Source organism: Botrytis fragariae, assembly GCF_013461495.1.
Source record: "Botrytis fragariae strain BVB16 chromosome Unknown tig00000012, whole genome shotgun sequence".
NCBI classification, from domain to species: Eukaryota; Fungi; Ascomycota; class Leotiomycetes; order Helotiales; family Sclerotiniaceae; genus Botrytis; species Botrytis fragariae.
In genome coordinates, this window is record NW_023500989.1 from 905,715 (window position 1) to 926,113 (window position 20,399).

The window sequence follows — 20,399 nt, forward strand, 5'->3', positions numbered from 1 at the left end:
TAAAAGCTCGAACCAAGCTAACGAACCTGGAAGCTATCCACAAAGTATCACCGGCGGAGATTTCCATCCAGAGTGGGATTGTCAAACATACCGTTTACGATGGATTACTCTCACAATAGAAGCTTTTGATATAGGGAAGCCAATCATTCATCATGCAAATCACAAATTATGACGGAGATGAGAGACGGCAGACGGCAGACGGCAGACGGAGATTTCCAATTCTTGAATCTTGCCTCGCGCTACAGAGCATGCACTCCAGACTCCAGATTTCATGAGGATCCATATCCAGACTATAGAATGATGAGAAGTTGTAGATAGGTACATCCCGAGATATTTACCTCGTCGATAGGATAGATATCCAAGTACAAACACTAGATACACATATACTATCATACCATGATCATATCACAACATGATATATATCAAAAGGTGCATTGAGAGGATTCAAAAGATCAACTGTTTTTTGAATGTACAACTCAACACACGCCAATGAAAGACAAGCTTACCAGGTAGGTCCTCAACTGCGATCATCATTGCACATGAAAACGTCCTGTCCGTCTTGTCTTTCCTTGTCTACATGATCAAAAGATACCTTGATTGTACATACATTTCAGCCAAAAATTTGGAAGTACAATGTAATGTAATATAATGTAATGTAGTAGCATTCCATTCGATAAGAAACCCAAGAAACAAACTTTATTTTCCCACATCCGCCTGATCTTTTTTTTCTCAAAGGATGATTCAAATAAATTGTTGCTACTGTATCTAAGCACATGTTCGCAACCCAAGCGCCGCAACCTGGAGAAAATAATATAACAATTGTATTCCATTGGGATTTCTTAATCTCTCCATTTCTCATCATCTCATCTTCGCATCTTCCCAACTTCTTTCCCTTTCGCTTTTCTCTCTCTTCGAGACCTCTCGATTAGTTGAGAGATACCTACTTACTACAATCACATACATCCGTAAACATAATAACATATTTCGATAATTCACTCCAGACTTTTTCTCATATTGAATGCATCATCATCTGCTTACTTCTCTCGTATTCTTCGCATGTTCAAGCTTCCACACACGCGGGAACTAACAATTATACTAACCAAAGGACTCAACTTAATCCAAGCCTTAAGCTTGTTTCCATACCCGATGTGCGACTGATCGCAGCATACTCTTTGACTGGTTGGCAGATAAAATTTAAGTCGGTGTACAAGGTTCGAGTTACAAAATGTCTCGAACTCCCGGCGAGTCTTCAGGATCTGGAAAAGATACTCAAGATACAACTCCAACTCCTTCCGGCATGTCAACACCAACAAGTCCCACAGATACGCGGCATCCATTATCAAGATCTATCTCACAACAAAATGACGGTCTGGCCGAAAGTTTTCAGTCCACGGACACAATACGACGGAGACCAGATAATGCAGGAGGATATGGTACGCCACTTTGAAATTTGCCCGCACATCCAATTTCCACCCTTAACTATCGTTTGTTGCAGGTTTGCCAGTTTATAGATTTACTAATACTAAGTGTAGGAACTATTCAATCGACTCCTCAAACTCCACAACTTGGCGACGGCCATAGAAACAGCGAATCGTCCATGACTGGCGAGCGACCGCAACCTGTCAGTTTAGAATCTTCACGATCATTTCAGCCAGCCAGATCTCCCATGCTAGGACCTTCCGACCGCGGTCGAGCAGGTCAGCGACCAAAGAAACCTCCTATGCCGCGTAGAGCTTCATCAAACGTACAAGCGCCTCATAGAGGGCAAGAATTCTCGGTAGATGATGATGTGACCGAGATGGAAGAAGAAATGAACAAGCAACAGGCGGGACTTGGAATTGGGGGTATTGCATCCGGGTTTGGACCTTCCAGACATGGTCCTGGATCTGTGAGGAGACGACCTGCTCCAACTCAGCCAACTTTACCAAGACTAGATTCTTCTCACGAAGAAGAAGCAGAAGCGGAGGCTGAAGCTGAAGCGGCGGCCTCCACCAGTGGTGAAAGGACAAAAGATGATCAAATGACTATATCGGGCGAGGATACTTTGCAGGGAGAAGATGGTATCGCAGAGGTGGAGGAAGAGGAGGACGAAGATTCTTTAAGTGATGCGGAAAGTTTCACACTCAAGGATCGTCAACAAGCAATAAACCAAACCCATCCTTTCGGTATAAGAATCTGGAAGCCTGCCCTGTACAAAAAGAACCGTTCAGTTCAGAAGACAGCAGAAGGCGATATTCATTCATCTCCTGGTGGTCGTGTCAACAAGTGGCTGATCTTCTTTAACATTATCTGGACACTAGTTTTTGGATGGTGGCTGGCACTTGCAGCATTGACTGGAGCATTGGTATGCTTCGTCTTCGGAGCAGCGCCGAGTGCTATTGCATATGGTCGCGTACTCTTAGACCTCGCTGGCTATCTTTTCTATCCTTTTGGAAAGTTCGTTCGACTCGAACAAGACGAAGCATATGCTCACGAAGATGAAGGAGAGGGCCGCACCATCACGGAATACGAACAATGGCAAAGTGGAGATATTGAGGATGGGAGACTATTCTTTGGACCTCATCATCCACGATCAATCGTAGGTCGATCAAGAAGAAGCATTGACTCGTTTGGTGGTAGCGAGACGGATAGTTTACTCGGTCGTTCAAGACGCGGTACTCATCGAGAAGATTCAGCACGCCCCAATAAAAGAAGACTTTTTGGAAGGGGTCAGTGGAATACTGGACGAGTTATCTTCTTTCTATTCTTTTACGGACTGATCACGCCACTACTTTTTATCGCCTCTGGTATATGTTGGTTCCTTGTCTTTTGGATCCCCATGGGTAAGGTTACAATGCTACTATTTGACCACCTACGTCGACATCCCTTAGCTTTATCTTTCCAATCAGATTCAGCATATTCTCGTGGATCTATTCCAAATTCTTCGATCCTCGTATGCACATATCGCGCCGTGGGCAGCAAGTACTGGAAATATACAGTAGACGGGACAAACATTTTCTTGATAAATCTCATGGCTGTCGTTTTGTTCGTCATCTTTGACTATTGGGTTCTTCTGGAGATGCTTCATATGAAAATCACAATCACTCATCCGGCATTTTTGTTCACTATGGCCCTACTCTCTATTATCCCTCTTGCCTACTTCATAGGTCAAGCTGTAGCTTCTATTTCTGCCCAATCCTCTATGGGACTGGGCGCTGCGATCAATGCCTTCTTCTCTACGTTGGTAGAGGTCTTTTTGTATTGCATCGCTTTGAATCAAGGTAAAGGGCAGCTTGTTGAAGGAAGTATTATCGGTAGTATTTTCGCTGGTATATTGTTCTTGCCGGGTTTATCCATGTGTTTTGGTGCCATCAAGAGGAAAACTCAACGTTTCAATGTTAAGTCTGCTGGTGTGACTTCGACGATGCTACTATTTGCTGTCCTTGCCGCATTTGGTCCTACTCTGTTCTATCAAATATACGGAACCGTAAGTTAATGAATATCTTTATAGCCATGGGCCCCTCGCTAACTACTATGCTCAGCACGAACTCAACTGCCTCTCATGCACCGACACGTATGAGTCAACAAGTCGTGATTGCCGTCGTTGTTATTTTTCACAATCGCCGGCGTTGAACGATAGATTTTACCTCGAAGCTGTCCGCCCATACTGCTGGTTTGCCGCAGTGCTTTTGTTTCTTTCGTATGTCATTGGGCTATGGTTTACTCTTCGAACTCACGCGGCAGTCATATGGAATAATGAATCAGAAGATAAGCAAAAGCCGGAAGTCAATACTACTAATTCCCAGCAACCTTCAGGTGGCGCCCCACAAACCCGCGCGCAACGACACGCTCAGGCTGCTTCCGATTCTCGTGGAAATGAAATTCGGGACTCTCAACTATATAAACGCATCCTTGGCCAGTCCTTAAAGCAAGCCGGCATCAACCCTAAGGACTGTACTCCCGAAGACGTTAATCAGAATGGTTCAGCACAGACACCTCATTTAGTTCCACCCAAGAGTGCTGCAGGAGATAGTACAAAATCTGATTTCCAAATACCGGGATTCACAGAGGCTCAAAATACGACATTCGTTCGCGAAGTAGCTGAAATGGCTGCAACCGCTGCTACAATTGCTGCTCGAGATGCAGCCCGACCACCTCATCGAAAGGCATCTACTACCCATGCGCACAAGCTGCCTCCTTTGAGAACAACTGCTGTGCATACGGAGCCCGAAGAGGCTGTTAACGCAGAGGCTCATGCTACAAGTGGTGGTCATGATGCGCCAAATTGGAGCCGAATGAAGAGTTCAGTGATCTTGTGTGGTGCTACTGTTCTTTATGCTCTTATTGCAGAGATTTTAGTCAATACAGTCGATGTAGTTCTTTCAAACGTAGCAATTGACGAGAAGTTCCTCGGTATCACATTATTCGCACTTGTTCCGAATACAACCGAGTTTCTTGTAAGTACCCCTACTCTCAATCTCGTATGCCAAAAGCTAACATGAGTTGTCTAGAACGCCATTTCATTTGCAATGAATGGCAACATCGCATTGTCTATGGAGATCGGATCTGCTTATGCACTCCAAGTGTGTCTACTACAGATTCCGGCTCTGGTTTTGTTTAGTGCCATCAATGGCCAATGGTTAGAAGGTTCTGAACTCGTCGATAAATCTTTCAGCCTCATATTTCCACAGTGGGATATGGTGACGGTCATCCTTTGTGTGTTCTTGCTAAGTTACATGTACGGTGAAGGGAAGAGCAACTACTTCAAAGGTTCTATTCTTCTTCTTAGCTATCTAGTTGTCATCGTCGGCTTCTGGTTTTCGGGAATGACGGATCTCGAAGCTATGGGTGCAAGCCGTTTCGATATCATGGAATCAGGAGGAAGTTTCAAAACTATCGGGAGAGGCAAGTCAGGACATGCTTTTCAACAATAATAATTCGCTGTAAAGATTTATACAGAGTTCACCGGAGAAAATAATGATAGGATTGGGCGGGGTGTTGGAGATGGATGACATGTTATTTTTCTTTTTCGTTCTGGTTTTCTTTTCTTTTTCTTAATGTTGCCTCTCTTCTGATATCTTTGAGCGCCGGCGTTGAGGATATGGCCATGGTAGCAACACGCGAGATTTCAAAAGTAATCTTGTGAGCGCTGATACCATATTACATTTTCCTTGCACAAACTCGCCTTTTTTTATATGGAGAATCTGCTCTGGGGAGCTCATTCATGGCAACGTAGATAGTATGTTAAGTCCCATCTGTACAAATAGTGAGTAAAGATGAGATGAGATGAGATAAGATGGGCTGAGGTAAGGGAGCTAGAAAGTACCTAGGTAGATAAATCAGGTATATGAATGATTTAATGTGTATCTCCGCTTACTACCGTTGAGAATGAGAGTTTTCACATACATACATGTATTAGTGACACTTGAGTGAGAAAGCATTGTTGAGATCTATATATGTTTATCTCGGATATAGGTATTAACATGACATGACATGCTACCCCACCGTGAGCACGACACCACAAACTCCGATTAAGAGCGAAGCCAATTTCCGTCGGAGGTTGAAAGTTGAAAATGAATGGATGAATGGATGTGATTGATAATCTGCGATAGTATAGTGGAGGAAGGGATGGGAAGGGAAGGGACGGATGGAGCGTGGGGGTGGGAGGTGGGGTGGATACTAGATACTAGATATATAAACGTCATCGGACCCCGCAGTTGGGTCTGGCTTGTTTATTTAAGTTGAAGGATTGATTGATTGATTCTTTGTTTTAAGAATTGATTGAGGAATAGTAAGGAAAGATATCGAGATTAAGAGAAGAGGAAAGAAAAGGAAAGGAAAGGAAAGGGAAAGATAAAGAGATTTGGAGATTATAGGTCTTTTGATTGGAAAATATGAGGGTTTTACTTACTGGTATGTTGTGGCTTTTTATCTATCTACCTTTTTGACATGGGGTTTTTGTGCTGTGGGGTTGAGTTGGGGTTGGGGTTTGGGTTTGGAGGTGGGATGGGATGGAATGAGGTGGGATGGGACGAGGTGGTGATACCGTGTTGTTGGGAATGCGTATAGATTGGGGATGCGTTCGATTGAGACTTGTAGACTGAGGATCGAGGAAGAGATTGATTGAGGGAATTGGTTTTGGACAATAGATGATTATTTGAAGTTTCAGATATACTCTCTTCCTCTAACTTCTCAGCTATTCTCCGTTCTCTATCTTCTCTCATCTCATCTCATCTCATCTCATCTCCTCATCTCTCTTTCCCCTATTCCCTCAGCACAAATCGCATCAAACCAGACAACTAATATTTTTCCCTTCATTTAGGTGGATCCGGTTTCATCGCCGCTCATATCCTCGATATTCTTCTCTCCCGCGGTCACACCGTTATCACAACCGTCCGTTCCCAGCAAAAAATCGATGCTATCAAAGCCGCTCATTCAGATGTTCCTGCTTCCAAATTAGATTTCTTCATCGTGGAAGATATTGCAAAGGAAAATGCTTTTGATGATTGCTTAGAGAAGTTTGGGGAGGGCTTGGAGGCCGTGTTGCATACTGCTAGTCCGGTATGTTTTTATTTTCAATTTCGAGGAAGAGGAATGGTGATTCCTGGGGGAGAGATGATTGCATGTTGATATGATATCATTGAGGAGATACACATACTAACACGACCTCAAGTTCCACTTCAACGTGACCGACACCAAAAAAGACCTTCTAGATCCCGCCATAATCGGCACAACCGCCATCCTCCACGCTATCAAAAAGTTCGCCCCCTCTGTAACCCGCGTCGTGGTAACCTCTTCCTTCGCCGCTGTTCTTGATGCCTCGAAGGGAAACTGGCCCGATCACACATACACCGAAGAAGACTGGAATCCCATCACCCTCTCGGAAGCGGTTGAAAACCCATCTAACGGCTACCGTGCCTCCAAAACCTTTGCCGAAAAAGCCGCGTGGGAATTCGTCGAGAAAGAGAAACCCAATTTCACACTTAGCACCATGAATCCTCCTTTGGTACTAGGTCCCATTGTTCATTACCTGAATTCCTTAGATGCGTTAAATACATCTAACCAGCGCGTGCGCAATCTCCTACAAGGGAAATGCAAAGAGGAGATTCCGGATACGGGAACATTTATCTGGGTCGATGTGAGGGATTTGGCATTGGCGCACGTGAAAGCGATTGAGATTGCGGAGGCGGCGGGGAAGAGATTTTTCATCACGCAAGGGTATTTTAGTAACAAGGAGATTTGTGAGATTATTCGGAAGAATTTCTCGGAGTATGAGAAGGAGTTGCCGGGAAAGGAGGTTAAGGGGGTGATTATCCGGAAGGAGGGGTTTATAAGTTTGATAATTCGAGGACGAGAAGTGTGTTAGGGATCGAGTTTAGAGGGTTGGAGGGGAGTATCGTGGATTTGGTCAAGAGTTTGAAGGAGGTGGGTGTTTGAGCGGAAGATGATGGATGGTGAATTGTGGATTGTGGATGGAACTTGAAAATGAGAGATTAAAGACTGAGATGGGGAGAATTAGGAAGTAGAGGAGTAAAGAAGGATGAAGACGGAGAGAGTGCGAGACAAATATACATTTTTTTCCTCTCTCAATTGAATCAAAACCCACCCCTCTACTCCCACGTCCTATTGCAATCCATCATGAATACCAATATCTCAATCCCACTCTCCATATGTACATAAACAAACTCATAAGTCTTCACATCGGAGTACACTTATATTCTCCAATCAACTTTCAATCCTCTCCTCTCTCCTCTCCCGTAATAGTCAGAATAGGATAGGTTAAAATGGGATAAAACACACCGCAAAGGAGACAAAAAAGCCACTCCAAGCAACCAGGCAATGAAACAGATCCCCCTTTTGCAATTTGCAAATCATCTCTTCTAAAGTGAAGAACAATTGAGAGATCGATTGTGCGATTTGAGGAGTTGTGTTTTTGTGCGGGAAGTGCGATTGGAGTATCGAGAGTATTGAGAGTATTGGAGTCTCAGAGTTGATAGATCACCTATTCGATGTGTATTTTCTATACATGTATGCAATATGAGGTTAGAGAATTTAGATTTTTTAATGATTAATATGCTCTCGGTTGTATGTTTCTATTGGGTTTTAGCTTTTTTTGGTTCCGAGGGAACTTGAAATGGAGACTGTGTGTTTTGATGTATATACTTTCGAGGGGGGGGGGGGGGGTGGTAATGAAGAAGAGAGTTATTAGATGGATTATTATGATTATTATGATTATTGTTATTATTGTTATTATTGTTATTATTGTTATTATTGTTATTATTGTTATTATTGTTATTATTGTTATTATTGTTATTATTGTTATTATTGTTATTATTGTTATTATCATTCTAGATATTATGGATATTATACAAAAAGCGAAGACGAGTATCACTTTCCATAAAATCAGGATTCGTAATCAAATCCTCCTGCCTTTTTCACTTCCTCCCAATGATAATTGCTGAAGATATGTTTGACCGTGATTCTCTTCATCTTCGGTAAACTGGCAGAATATTGTTCCTACTCCACTTCGATATTCTTTGGGTTGATTCTCCTTGGGCCGAGGAGACCGGAGGGGAGTTTGCCAAGCCTGTGGGTAGAGGTTTCTTTTGGTTAAAACTCCATACAATATATCCTTTGTGATGGCTATAGATTATAAAGTCATCATCGCCCCATACAGCTCCCTTTTCGAATTCATTTGACGATGTGGTGGCTTTAATGTCGATGGGCAAACAAAAGGCGGCCAGAGCGCTCAAACCACTTTCTGCAGTAAACTTGTGCTTTCCCACACATTGAGGATTTCTCTTTGTCGCATCGCACATACTTGCGGACACTAGAAAATAAGGCATCTTTTCTGGGTTGGGTTCCAAAGTTCGGGGTGAGCATCACTGCTTCTACAATCGTACGGAACGGTAGCCTGGCCACGCCAAAACAACGGGTTTAGAGGATGAGGGACTATTTCCAGAAACGGCTCGAGGTGAGTTGAAATGCTTCCAAACTTTTGGGTCATGAGGTTGAAGGTCATGAGGAAGTAAGCACCGGACTTTGCAGCTGATGATATATCATGGTTACAAGGTGATCGCTGAATGGAAGCTCTGCTTTCTGGCGAGCGAACTATTCGTGATAGAATTGCAACAACGCCATCGTCGCTAATGAATCGAAACTTGAGCATAGTTTTGTCGAAGCATAATCCAAGCACTTCATTCCACTGCCCCTGTGGTAATCCTGCGATGTATTCTTGTGCGATTATTAGATCGCTTCCGACTTCGCGTAGAGTTCCACCCAAGGGTAAACGTGAGGCATGATAGAATAAGAAATGATGATTCTCTTGAGTGGGATGGAAGAAGATTTCACAAAACTTAATCTCATAATTGGGATACAAATCGCCAAATTCCGGATCGGCAAGCTTTTTGATGTGGCCATCATTCCAAATGTAAACAGGATGGTTGGTAGAAGGACTCTTGACACCGAAAGCAATTTGTTTGTTGTGGGCGGCCAATATCTCGTAACGACAGTCCAGATGAATAAATTTCGGGTCATCTTCTTCATCAAGCTGCCATACGTTGAATCGTGGCTTTCTGTACACAAAGACTTTCAGTATGATCCTCTTAACATTATCCCGTGCATATAAAGTTTATGGAAGTTTGAAGATACGACTCTTGAGAAAGATCGTTGACTTACGGACTATCAAAATAGGCTATGAGCATTTGATCTGAAAGTAACCAATAATCGAAGTTATATCGAGACTCATGCACATAGCGTCTTGAAACATGTGTACGTAGATCATCGACTTGAATGGTGCTAGGATCCTTTCTCATTGCTATTCTTCCGTTTTTGTATTGAAACCTTTTTCTATAACAATCTTCGTGGCACCAATTTGAATAGAACCTGTCATCGTTTGGGTCTGATAAATAATCGTAGTGCATTACTTGATCATACATGCCACGGTCTCTCTTAAGTCGTCCTATACACATGCCAAGGAAATCACCAAGCTTTACTTGCCTGTCATTGTCTCCCAATGACTTAAATTCGATCTCCCAAGTTTTACGAAAGTGTATCTTGAGGAGTGACGTGCAAAGCTTTTCGTTGGACAATTTCTCTCTCCAGTCCCTCGAAACGCAACGCATAAACACAAAGTCCTCAAGATCGAGGTAGTCCATGACAAGCGCAAGAAGCTCGTCTGGTAATCGGGCGATGCCATCATGATGAAAATTAACTCGATCAAAATGCGCTTTGAATAATCGCATTTCTCCGAATGTCAAGGTTGAGCTGTTGAGGAGATGTTGTATTCTATAGAAATATGAGCATACATATTCTTTTGAGGACATCTCCAAATGATAGAAATCTCCTAATCCCTATCACTCGACGGGATTTATCACTTGTCTTGATGGTATCGTAACGAGTTGCTTGACTTACGCTGATGTGCGCAACTGGATATCTGGCCTGCCATCTTCGAGTTGCATGCCGTCGAGGACGTGGCTCAACTCATTTGCCATGATGGAGTGTTCAACCGAGGAGATTTAAGATGATCTGATTAAGAGAGGTTCGTATTCAATACAGTGGTAATGCTATGTAAATTAAGAGGTGTACCAGACTGCCTGGGTGTCTGAAATATATTGACTATCTAAGAAGATTCAAGCATCAAATCTCTTAGAAATCCAAATGCTTCCCACAGCATATAAGTAACGTAGGTGACTCATAGGAACTAGAAAAACTAGAAAAACTAGAACAGATAGAAATTCACGAACTTTAATTGAGAAGAAATTCTAGGCGATTTATCCATCAGCTACTAGATAAGCATACTAATGAGGTACCTATAGCAATCAGGGACGATGAGGTGGTGTAGATCACGTGCTATACTGTACTAGTGGTCTTGGCATCTCTTGACAGCCACAACAGCGTAACAGCCACAGTTGACTCCGAGATCATCAACTTGGCATTTCGCTGGAAACGGATGATGGAAATACTATGTATGTACATCTACCAAGCTACAGCGACTCGGTGAAGTGTGAGTTGAGGATATACTCTGATGTTAATATCTTCAAATCGAGATTCCCGAATATTGAGCCACAGGATCAAGAGCACTTGAAGTTGCTAACTTGTTAATGTTTTCAAGGTATTGGTACTTCAATCTATATCACGTTCATTATTGTGTTTCGACCAATGTTTGACGCATCGCCCCTTTCCAAACTTCAGGGCGGTCGTTCAAATCAATTCCAGTATCACCGTCATCCCAGGGGCTGTTGGACGAGCACTGTATATGTCAAGTACATGTAATGTCAGGAAGCAGCTGAATCAAACCACGCAACCAACGAGAATGGCAGAAACGTTACTTCCTGTTACGAATGAATTGATGACGGGAGAACCACTCTCCACATATTACCGCATCAGAAAGATGTTACACGATTGATCGAGATTTGAATACGGCTGCTCCTGATACTTCCGACAAATATACTCTATCTCTATCTCTGATATTAGGCGATGGAGAATTTCCAGGCTTGCAGATTAGTTCACATGGTACAGTATATTAGAGAGGTCCTTTCATCGGTATCGATCTCACTCGGAGCCTTTACCTGGACCTGCAGAAGTTTTAGCACAACATGTAAAGTGCCTACCTACCTAGTCATATCGTTTCACACATGTGACCGAGTTGATACTTCGAACGAAATTCATTTTGTTCTAATTGCGGCGCGTCGAACATAATATGAGACCTGTTGGTCTGAACTCTATTAAGCTTTGAGGTCTGGGCAATACAGATGACCACAGTGACCTGCCAGCCGCTCTTTAGAGTTATTGGAATCTCATTGCGAGTAAGATACACTTTGGTAAAACATGTATTAGTCTCCAGGAATCGTTATGATGACCGTGCTTGTGATGCCCAAGCTGTTTCATGACCAATGCGCTATTCGGGATTGGAGTGTAGGACGAACAGATCGTGAAGGTTAATTTGACCAGATTGCCAGTCGAGATGTGTGGTGTGTGGTGTGTGGTAGGAACACACGCACTCAACCCTCGACACGGCAACTTCAGTTAGTACATTCGTAAGAGGTTACTAGAAAGGTCTAGCTATCCTAGGTAGATTCCTCGACAGATTATACTTTGGGGGCCAGAAAGATGAAGGATTAGAATTTGGATCCCCCTATTTGTCTTTCAACCATGAAATCGAGTACGGATTGGAATTCCTCTCCACCACGCCATCTCACGCTACTCACGCACTCCTGAGTCCTTACGGAAAGAGAGCGTGGTGCTAGTATTGCTAAGATCCGCCCTCCGTCAGCCGTCTCCATATTTTCTATGCGTGCGCACCAAGAAGTCCATGTAGAGAAATCGATGCAAGTCTAGGAACAACAGCCCCCGAGCCCCCTTATTCATCCGTGCTCTTAACGTTTAGCTACCATAGCCGCCGCATCCTCTTCCTTCTTTCCTGCTTCCATGTACCGTACGAGGTAGCATTCGATGGTCTTTGTGTGCTTCTAGAATGAAAGAAAATTCTTTGCATGTTAGATGTTTCTTCGATGGCATGATGGATCGGACCCGAGAGAAAATATGATGATGGTAACCCGTAGCCCGTCACCATTTCCATTGCACATTGCACATTGCACATTGAACATTGCACATTGAACATTGAACATTGAACATCGAACATGCTACGTATCATAGCCACTACAATACAAACCATATTAAATTTTGTACACATCCTCCGTATATATCTACCTTTTTTTTTTTCCCATGGCAATCGATACTTTGGACCGAGGCTCCTCTTCTCCCCCCCCCCCCTTTTTTTTACATTTCCCAATATTCAGGGTGGTAATAAACCTTGAGGTTCTCGAGATCTAATAAATTTATCGAATTCATCAAATCAAATGGATCAAATTTTGCTTTTCATTTACAACATGTAATACAGCATTTATTACCACAAAATGACTAGATCTCCTCTAATCCATTAAATTTGATACCTAGAATGACCCAAGACGATATCGGGGAACTAAGCAGTTTTTTTTATTCCCAGCGGGGCTTTCAATTCATATCCGGTATAGCTTATCCTGGTTAAACATCATTCAATGTTCTTTACCATCCACATCCACATCCACATCCACATCTCCTCTACCAGATCTACAAATGACATTTGACATTCACATTTATTACATTTATTACATTTATCACATTTATCACATTTCTTAACATTTCTTAACATTTCTTCACATCCAAAGTACTTCAAAATACTATTCCGTACCCTCATCCGGGTTCTATTGTAGTATTTTATTTGCTTGACATTTTTTGATATTTTCTTTGGACTGCTGTCCTCACTCTAATAATTCCCTTCAATTGATCCCAGATTTGATACATTATCTAACTAAGCAGTCTCTTCACATTAAAGTTCGGGTATCATTATCTGTAATCGGCACTTGTTCAACGGACCTCCCTACTTCATAACTCACCAGATGAGATAGTTCACCCACAAACTTCTAAGCATCAACTTGATAACATCTGAATTGATTGTCATCGCTACTCAAGATTGTTTTGATAAGACTCGCATATCATCGTATATCATCGTATATCATATCTCCTGCCATTTGCTACCATCTTAGCGTGCAGCGAGGCTGAGGTGTCTCGGGAAGTTGCAGGATAGCAAGTAGCATCGGACAAAGAAGCCATTCTTAACATCATCATCCGAATTTCTGGCAATCCAGAGCTCCATTAACTTTCGCAGGCGATGAGGTGTGTTCCCCCCCCCTTTCGCATTTCATTTGCGCCGCCTTGACGTTCTGGTTTTAACCAAGCACGACGTGTCTAGAAGCTCGACCCTCATTAATTACACAAAAGATTGAGATACATTGCAGTACTCAGATATTGCGAAGATGGATGTGATGGATGATCGAGCGCAACAGCACTCCTACATCAATGGCCCCAGTCTAGGCCAAATTCCCGCCCGAACAGTTCCAATCATTCAACAACCCACTCTACAACCCCCCGCCCCATCTAGCGACGCAATGGATGTTACGCCCCCCGGTAGCGCGATGATGGGACCCCCTTCGAGGACAAGTCCTGATAACGAATCAAACGGCATTCCAGAACATATGATGGTGGAAGATCAACCTAGCTCAGGCAGCTTGGCGACTCCTAGTGCAGCTGCCGCAGCTGCAGCTGGAGGAGGAATTCAGCCAAAAGTAGTGCAAACTGCATTTATTCACAAATTATACAGGTTGGAGCTCAAGAGAAGCTATTACTAGTCTACAAGTACTGATTGTGTACCAGTATGTTGGAAGATGTTAATATTCGACATCTCATTTCCTGGTCCGCTACCCAGGACAGCTTCGTAATGTCACCATCCAGCGATTTCTCAAAAGTTCTTTCGTAAGTAGACGCACTTCGGGCTGTGTCCTTTACTTATGAGTTGTAGACAATACTTCAAACATACCAATATTTCCTCTTTTGTACGCCAGCTGAATATGTACGGGTTTCACAAAGGTTAGTTATCCATATCGTTCGTCGGTTATTTTCGCTAATAGAAATGCAGTCAGCGATGTCTTCCATCAAAATGCGCCGGAAACTCCGCTGTGGGAATTTAAACATGGACAAAACAGCTTTAAGCGCGGAGATGTCGTTGGTTTGAGGGAGATCAGACGACGGGCTTCGCGACAATCTCTCGTTCATCGAGACTCGTACTCTGCCCCTAAACCACCGCTTTCGCAACCCGGAACTCCAGGCGAACCAATTCAACCAATTCAGGAATCAACGGAGTCTAGACTAATACAATTGGAACACGGTCTTTTTGAGATGCATGCTAAACAGGCTAGAGAAGCCGACAATCAACAATTTTTTCACGTCAGACACCAGGGGATGATGGATATTCTGACTCGTGTCCTACATGTAATTGCCAACGCCATTGAAACAAGAAGGAGCCATGACTAATTTTGCATAGATGAATTATGAGCTGTCCAGGATGATAGCCTCTTTATCTGGTCCAGATTCAGGTTTACATCGCGACGGTAAGTATTCTGTGACTCCCAAGCCACTTTCTTGATTGTTGACACATCACAGTTGCTGCTATGCAAGACGAAATCCAGCGACACATGGGAACCATCAGAGGCATGGAAGAAGTGAACGAACCCCCCGCCTCAAGTAGCCGACCATATTTCTCGAATTTGCAGTTGGACAATCCCCCATCACCTCGCCAAGTGCCCCAAGATGATCCTCGTCGTTCGTCATTCCTTGGAGTTCCACCTCGCCAAAATTTTCATCGACCTCCTATTCCATCGCATTTGTCTCTCTCTGCCCGCAGAGGGTATGGCTCGATTGGAGGTACAGGTACGGGACAATCCTCACCAAGTTCACTGAGAGCCCAAGCGCCACCACCCGCACCCGCACCCCCACCCCACCCACTCGCTAACGCATCATCACCACCGTCTAATTTGTCACGCCGCCACACTTCTGCTGATATTCGTAACGTAGTCGGATGGCAACCTACTTCATCCCCTTTCGCGTCAGGCCAATCGTCGTCACACTATCCATCATCTCCCAAGAGAACAGCAACGCACATGGCCAACGAAGACCAACGAATTCGCGATAGTTTTAGCATGTACTCACTCGCCGGAGCAACGCACGGCCACAGCATGTCTCGCCCAACAACTCCTCCATACACCAACGGAAATGCGGCAGAACATCTAAATAGCTGGTCCTGGGGCGGATCCAAGGACAGAGAAAGACCAGGTCTCTTCAGAGATAATTCGGGACCACCTACTCGGCGAGGAAGCATGGCACATATTTTAAATCCAGCAGAAACTGCGGAACGCGCAGAAGAACACGAGGAAGAAATGCTTAGGGAAGAAGATCGCAAGAGAAAGCGTCTTCAATAATTTCGAATACTAATACACTTATTTGGTAAAATTGAACGATATGGGGACAAGCGAGGCTATGCCCCTTGAGTTATATTCTCGGCATTTGTCATCTATGTTGGAAAGATCGGGTGGATCTCAAGTTCTTGACCTTTAACTTTTTTGTGTAGAGAAAGAAATGACATCAAGAAACAGTGTATAGGAACACGAATGGGAGAAATTTGGAGACTTGGATCAACTTAAGCTTTGTTTAATGGCTACGGCAAGCGTCTGTGGAGGAAGGTAGTTTGCATTAAAGAATGGACGTTTGGTGTATGTGAGACAAGAAGGAGACAAGAGACGGATAGTGATGTGGAAAGTAATATGGAAAGTGGAAGATATCACGATGGTTGGGACCGGTTATGGTTATCATACATTGGACATGGAGACTAGGTACAGCATTTCATGCACGACCATGGAAATAAAAGTGTGTAACAGCAATGATTGGAAAATTCTTACAAACTTGTAATTGCCATATGCGTGAGGGAATATGTCACTCGATGTCTATGTTTGATTTGAGTGTGTAGTTTTTACTCTGTTCTTCGTAATGTAAGGTTTGAATGATCGCAGCGACTACTTGAATATCTGAAGATATTTGCATTTTTCGTCAAACGTTTGATTGTCATCAAAGGTAAGTAAGTAATATAGGTCATGAGAGCCCTTACGACGCGGGGCATATACAGATTTATGTACCATTATCAAGTCCGGGCGGACATCTCAAGATTGCGCCGGTGTATAAACCCTACTCTTCTTAATGATTCCCTTCCCTTCTAATTCTTCGCTATATCTTACAGATGAAGAAATGAGGAAATGAGGAAACGAATGATGTACGGATTGTAAAAGAAATATGCATGGAAGTGGAATGATAGAACTCCGTAGTCCTTCGAGACCTCCATCCTTCAAGCCAGGAATTAGCAACTCCCGAAACTCCGGTGACTTCTGCAACTTGCAACTGCGTGTCATATACATTGCATATCCAAGTAGTGCGGACAAGAATCGAAGAGAGAGAGTAGCAAAACTCCACGCGTTATTCATTCTCGCAGACTCTGGTGTTCCCCGCAACTCCCGCAACTCCGCGCATCCAGAACTCCATGCTATTTTCCGGATATGCCATTTCTCCTTTCTGCGCGCGTCAATCTCCTGCACAGGTTCCGAAAGTCTTCATCATCACGATAGCCAAGTCGTGCTCGCTTTGAACGATGGAATGTTATGATTATCGTCGAGCGAGAGTCGCACGATCTTCTGTGCAAAGGTTGCCCAGATACTTTTGGGTTCGTTAAACGTATCCTGTACGAATTTTACACACCCCATGTTGGGAACTTCAGTTGGAATCGTGTGTTCGTGTAAAACTTGTGCGCCGTGTAGAGAAAAGATCTTGATTCTTGCTTCGGTGGCGGTTGTCAAAACGTCGTCTGCTGCTGCGATGATGCCAAGCTCAAGGTCTACGTCTAGTCCTATGTTCAGCCGGCCGTTGTTTCGGTAGTCGGGATAACTTAGATAAGGCGTTGTAGGAGCTGTAGTGTTCTTGGTGTGTTTCAAGGTGTGTGAGAGGTGAGTATTTGGCTTGGTGAATCGTCTATCGTACTGGCAAAGATCGGATGCACACCCTGCAACAAGGACGCGGTGTTCGTCGAGAGACTTGATTTCCGCGATGCCGCTTGTGTGTTGAATCTTTGCTATGGGCCCAGATTGGGATGTTCGGAGATCTAAGAGACTGAGGATACCTCTTCGTTCACCCGTTAGGAGGATATCCTTGTGATTTGACTGATACTGCACTGCGAATACATCGCTGTAATACTGGTCCTTTGTGTTGAGGGTTCGAATCCAGGACATATCCATATTTTGATTGATCCGAAGAATACCTTTGCTCGTACCAATGACAAATGCATCCGGGGAAGCTGTAGGCGCCGAGGCTGATGAGAGGACATCAACTGGACCTCGCTTGGTCCCAGGACTGAGGTGAATGTCGGATTTCATAGGATGAGCTGAGGTCATGTTAACTGTGTCCGCATACAATCTACATATTAAGAATATAGACTGGATGAGCAGAGCAGAGTAGCGAATAGATTGTTCTTCCAATTTGTTTACGTGCAGACAAGTTCTGGAATGACTTACGTCGAAGTTCAGGCGGGGGAAAGGGACTAATTATGATTGCTCTAGATGCAGGTACGCCTGACCATGTTGTTGCAACGTGCCCAATTGACTCATTGGCATTGATAGAAGTAGATTGGCCCGGTGGAAACCCCAGGTTGTAGGATCTCTGAAATCTAAAATGAGATCCGAACACATTCGGTACTCGTGGGTTGTCTTTCACCTTCTTTGCATAGTCGTACGAGAGGTGTAGGATTGTATTATTGGCAGCTTAAGAATCGTTAGTTGAGAAGTGAATCATGAATAAAATTATAATAGCTCTACGCGATGAACGAATTACAGCGCACGCCAGAAAAATAGTTTAGTTATCAAGATTGGCTTAGGACATCGAAGAGGAAGGATTCAAGCCTGAACGACCATCGGAGTGTTAAACGTACCATAAGACATAAGAATCTTGGGATCAGACGCATTAGAATACCCACTCACGTCGAAAAGGTAGGCGCCGCTTGCTCGGTTGTCCTGTGGGTAATAATCAACCGCAAACGCTGTGGAGAGACTTTGAGCATAATACGACGCGGCAGCAGTGTTCAAGCAAGGCTGTCCAAATTCTCTAGACAAGAAGCCACCAGCCATAGGGGACTCGAGAATCTTTGCTCTTTTGATACGACCAACATTTCGCTGGACCCTTAAAGATTCGGCTTTGTTGCTCTCGTCGTCAAGCTTGCGTCTCTTCACGTCGTGAGATGAATATGCAGAACCTGATGGTGCATTTGCCTGTATCTTGAAATACTTTTTCTTTTCGCTATCTAAAAGTAATTTCAGTAAATTGCGCGTCAATGGATATTGTGATATTCAGATGAGGTTGAGGTACCGTAATAGTATCCAGGAAGCTCTGGTACTTGAGAAGTATTAGACTTCATGTTAACAACCTCACCGTATGTATTATTTAAATATCTAGGTAGCTTTTGGGTACTTGTCTGAGAAGTAAATAGGATTTTCCATTTGGGATTTTGGAATTTATGAGTATGTGACGTAAGGTAACGGTAAAAAGGTACCTGGGTATTGAAACCAATTTAGCACGCCCTACGGAGTATCAACGGTAGTAATGACGACGAATAAAAAGTTCTTGGATGTCACGTGATACCGCATTGAAAGAGTTGGCTCATAGGACTTTGAAAGTGCGAATGCTGGTTTTGAGACATTGCATGAGGCTTTCTCGAAGCTTTGGTAAATCGTGATTGATACTAAACTTTCATTGGGATAGCAAAAAATATTCCGATTGACGTCTCCTTGGTGCATACACATACTTTGTTCAAAGTATATATACGATTTTGGTGTTCCATTCATCGGCCCTTCCTTTCTTGTTCCACATTTAAGCTACAAGCTCAAGCCTAATGCAGCCCCTCCAAAACTTCTCTTTCCCTTCCAAGAAGTCTTAATTTTACAAACTAACAACTTGACTCTCGACCTCAATCACAAGCTATATACCGTCAACCGCTCATAACAGCCCTGACAAAGCAATATCTTCAAAATGGTTTACACCTTGACCGTTCATCTCTATGCCAACGAGCACCCAGAATCTATACCCCGCATCAAGGCCAAGCTCATTGAAGCATCCCGAGTCTACAAGCAGGACAAGGAAACTGTTGACTGGATTGTCATGCAAGATGTCCACGACCCTAGAGCATTTACCATTGTAGAGAGATTCGAACAAGAAAGTGTATGTGCAGTTTAGTCCCATATGCCATATCTCTATCAACATGATACTAATTTTATCATCACAGAGTCAAAAGTACCACCTCGAGAACCCATACTGGCAGACTTTCGATCCATACGTCGTTCCACTCCTTGGAAAACCAATGGATCTCCGAAGACACGAGGAGTTGGATATCAGCAAGGAGGTTGAGGTTCCAGCTTAGAGGATCTACCTAGCACCCAAATCATCAACCATATACGAGAACAAGAACAAGAACAGCTGGATACATCTCTTGGCTTTGTACTCTAGAACAACTCTTCAGATATTGGAGCTTTCTACTATGAGATGTCAATGCAATAGGACTATTATGGTGAGATTCTGTGATTGATATCTCTGGCCCACAGCTTTGATTGGTGAAGTAATACTGTGAAATCTAGAAGAGTGTCAATGTTCTAGTTCTTGGTGCTATGCAAATAATACCTCTGACTTCTGTCCCCAAGCGAAACTATCCTTAGCCTGATGGTTATAGGTAGCTCTGAAAAAAAGGTCAGTTATGGTTGTGTCGCTCCATTTATCCGTGTTGCCAAATTTGTATTTCTCAGAGACCGTAAGGCCAAGCCAAGAAGCATCATCGTGCGAAGATTTAACTTTGCGTCAACACTTAGTTGTATCTGACATGCTATCACAACATCACCAAAGTCAGACTTTTATAACAATGCCAAGCTGGCTAGAAGGCATAAACAACCTGGTAGATGATACAA

General features: G+C 43.5%; 5 protein-coding genes across 5 annotated transcripts; 3 read left to right on the forward strand and 2 right to left on the reverse strand.

Annotated features, from left to right (window-relative positions):
* Nucleotides 1–1,225: 1,225 nt before the first annotated feature.
* Bfra_002508 (putative calcium permease protein) lies at nt 1,226–7,345 on the forward strand (the record flags this gene model as incomplete). The annotated part of the gene is made up of 6 exons (XM_037332926.1): nt 1,226–1,433; nt 1,533–3,466; nt 3,522–4,436; nt 4,491–4,884; nt 6,302–6,540; nt 6,653–7,345. 6 exons carry the CDS (start codon nt 1,226–1,228, stop codon nt 7,343–7,345), a joined length of 4,383 nt encoding a protein of 1,460 aa, XP_037195054.1.
* A 1,120-nt stretch (nt 7,346–8,465) lies between these two features.
* Bfra_002509 (putative f-box domain-containing protein) lies at nt 8,466–10,472 on the reverse strand (the record flags this gene model as incomplete). The annotated part of the gene is made up of 4 exons (XM_037332927.1): nt 8,466–8,809; nt 8,875–9,554; nt 9,658–10,266; nt 10,393–10,472. The coding sequence occupies 4 exons, from the start codon at nt 10,470–10,472 to the stop codon at nt 8,466–8,468; spliced, it is 1,713 nt and encodes a 570-aa protein (XP_037195055.1).
* Nucleotides 10,473–13,835: 3,363 nt separating this feature from the next.
* On the forward strand, nt 13,836–15,833 carry Bfra_002510 (putative flocculation suppression protein; the record flags this gene model as incomplete). Its single annotated transcript, XM_037332928.1, has 6 exons — nt 13,836–14,179; nt 14,233–14,331; nt 14,378–14,445; nt 14,495–14,847; nt 14,900–14,966; nt 15,019–15,833. The coding sequence occupies 6 exons, from the start codon at nt 13,836–13,838 to the stop codon at nt 15,831–15,833; spliced, it is 1,746 nt and encodes a 581-aa protein (XP_037195056.1).
* Nucleotides 15,834–17,018: 1,185 nt separating this feature from the next.
* Bfra_002511 (putative myocyte-specific enhancer factor 2d protein) lies at nt 17,019–18,862 on the reverse strand (the record flags this gene model as incomplete). The annotated part of the gene is made up of 4 exons (XM_037332929.1): nt 17,019–17,836; nt 17,967–18,212; nt 18,380–18,748; nt 18,814–18,862. 4 exons carry the CDS (start codon nt 18,860–18,862, stop codon nt 17,019–17,021), a joined length of 1,482 nt encoding a protein of 493 aa, XP_037195057.1.
* Nucleotides 18,863–19,473: 611 nt separating this feature from the next.
* Bfra_002512 (putative antibiotic biosynthesis monooxygenase protein) lies at nt 19,474–19,910 on the forward strand (the record flags this gene model as incomplete). The annotated part of the gene is made up of 2 exons (XM_037332930.1): nt 19,474–19,662; nt 19,727–19,910. The coding sequence occupies 2 exons, from the start codon at nt 19,474–19,476 to the stop codon at nt 19,859–19,861; spliced, it is 324 nt and encodes a 107-aa protein (XP_037195058.1). The 3' UTR covers nt 19,862–19,910.
* Between the last annotated feature and the right edge of the window lie 489 nt (nt 19,911–20,399).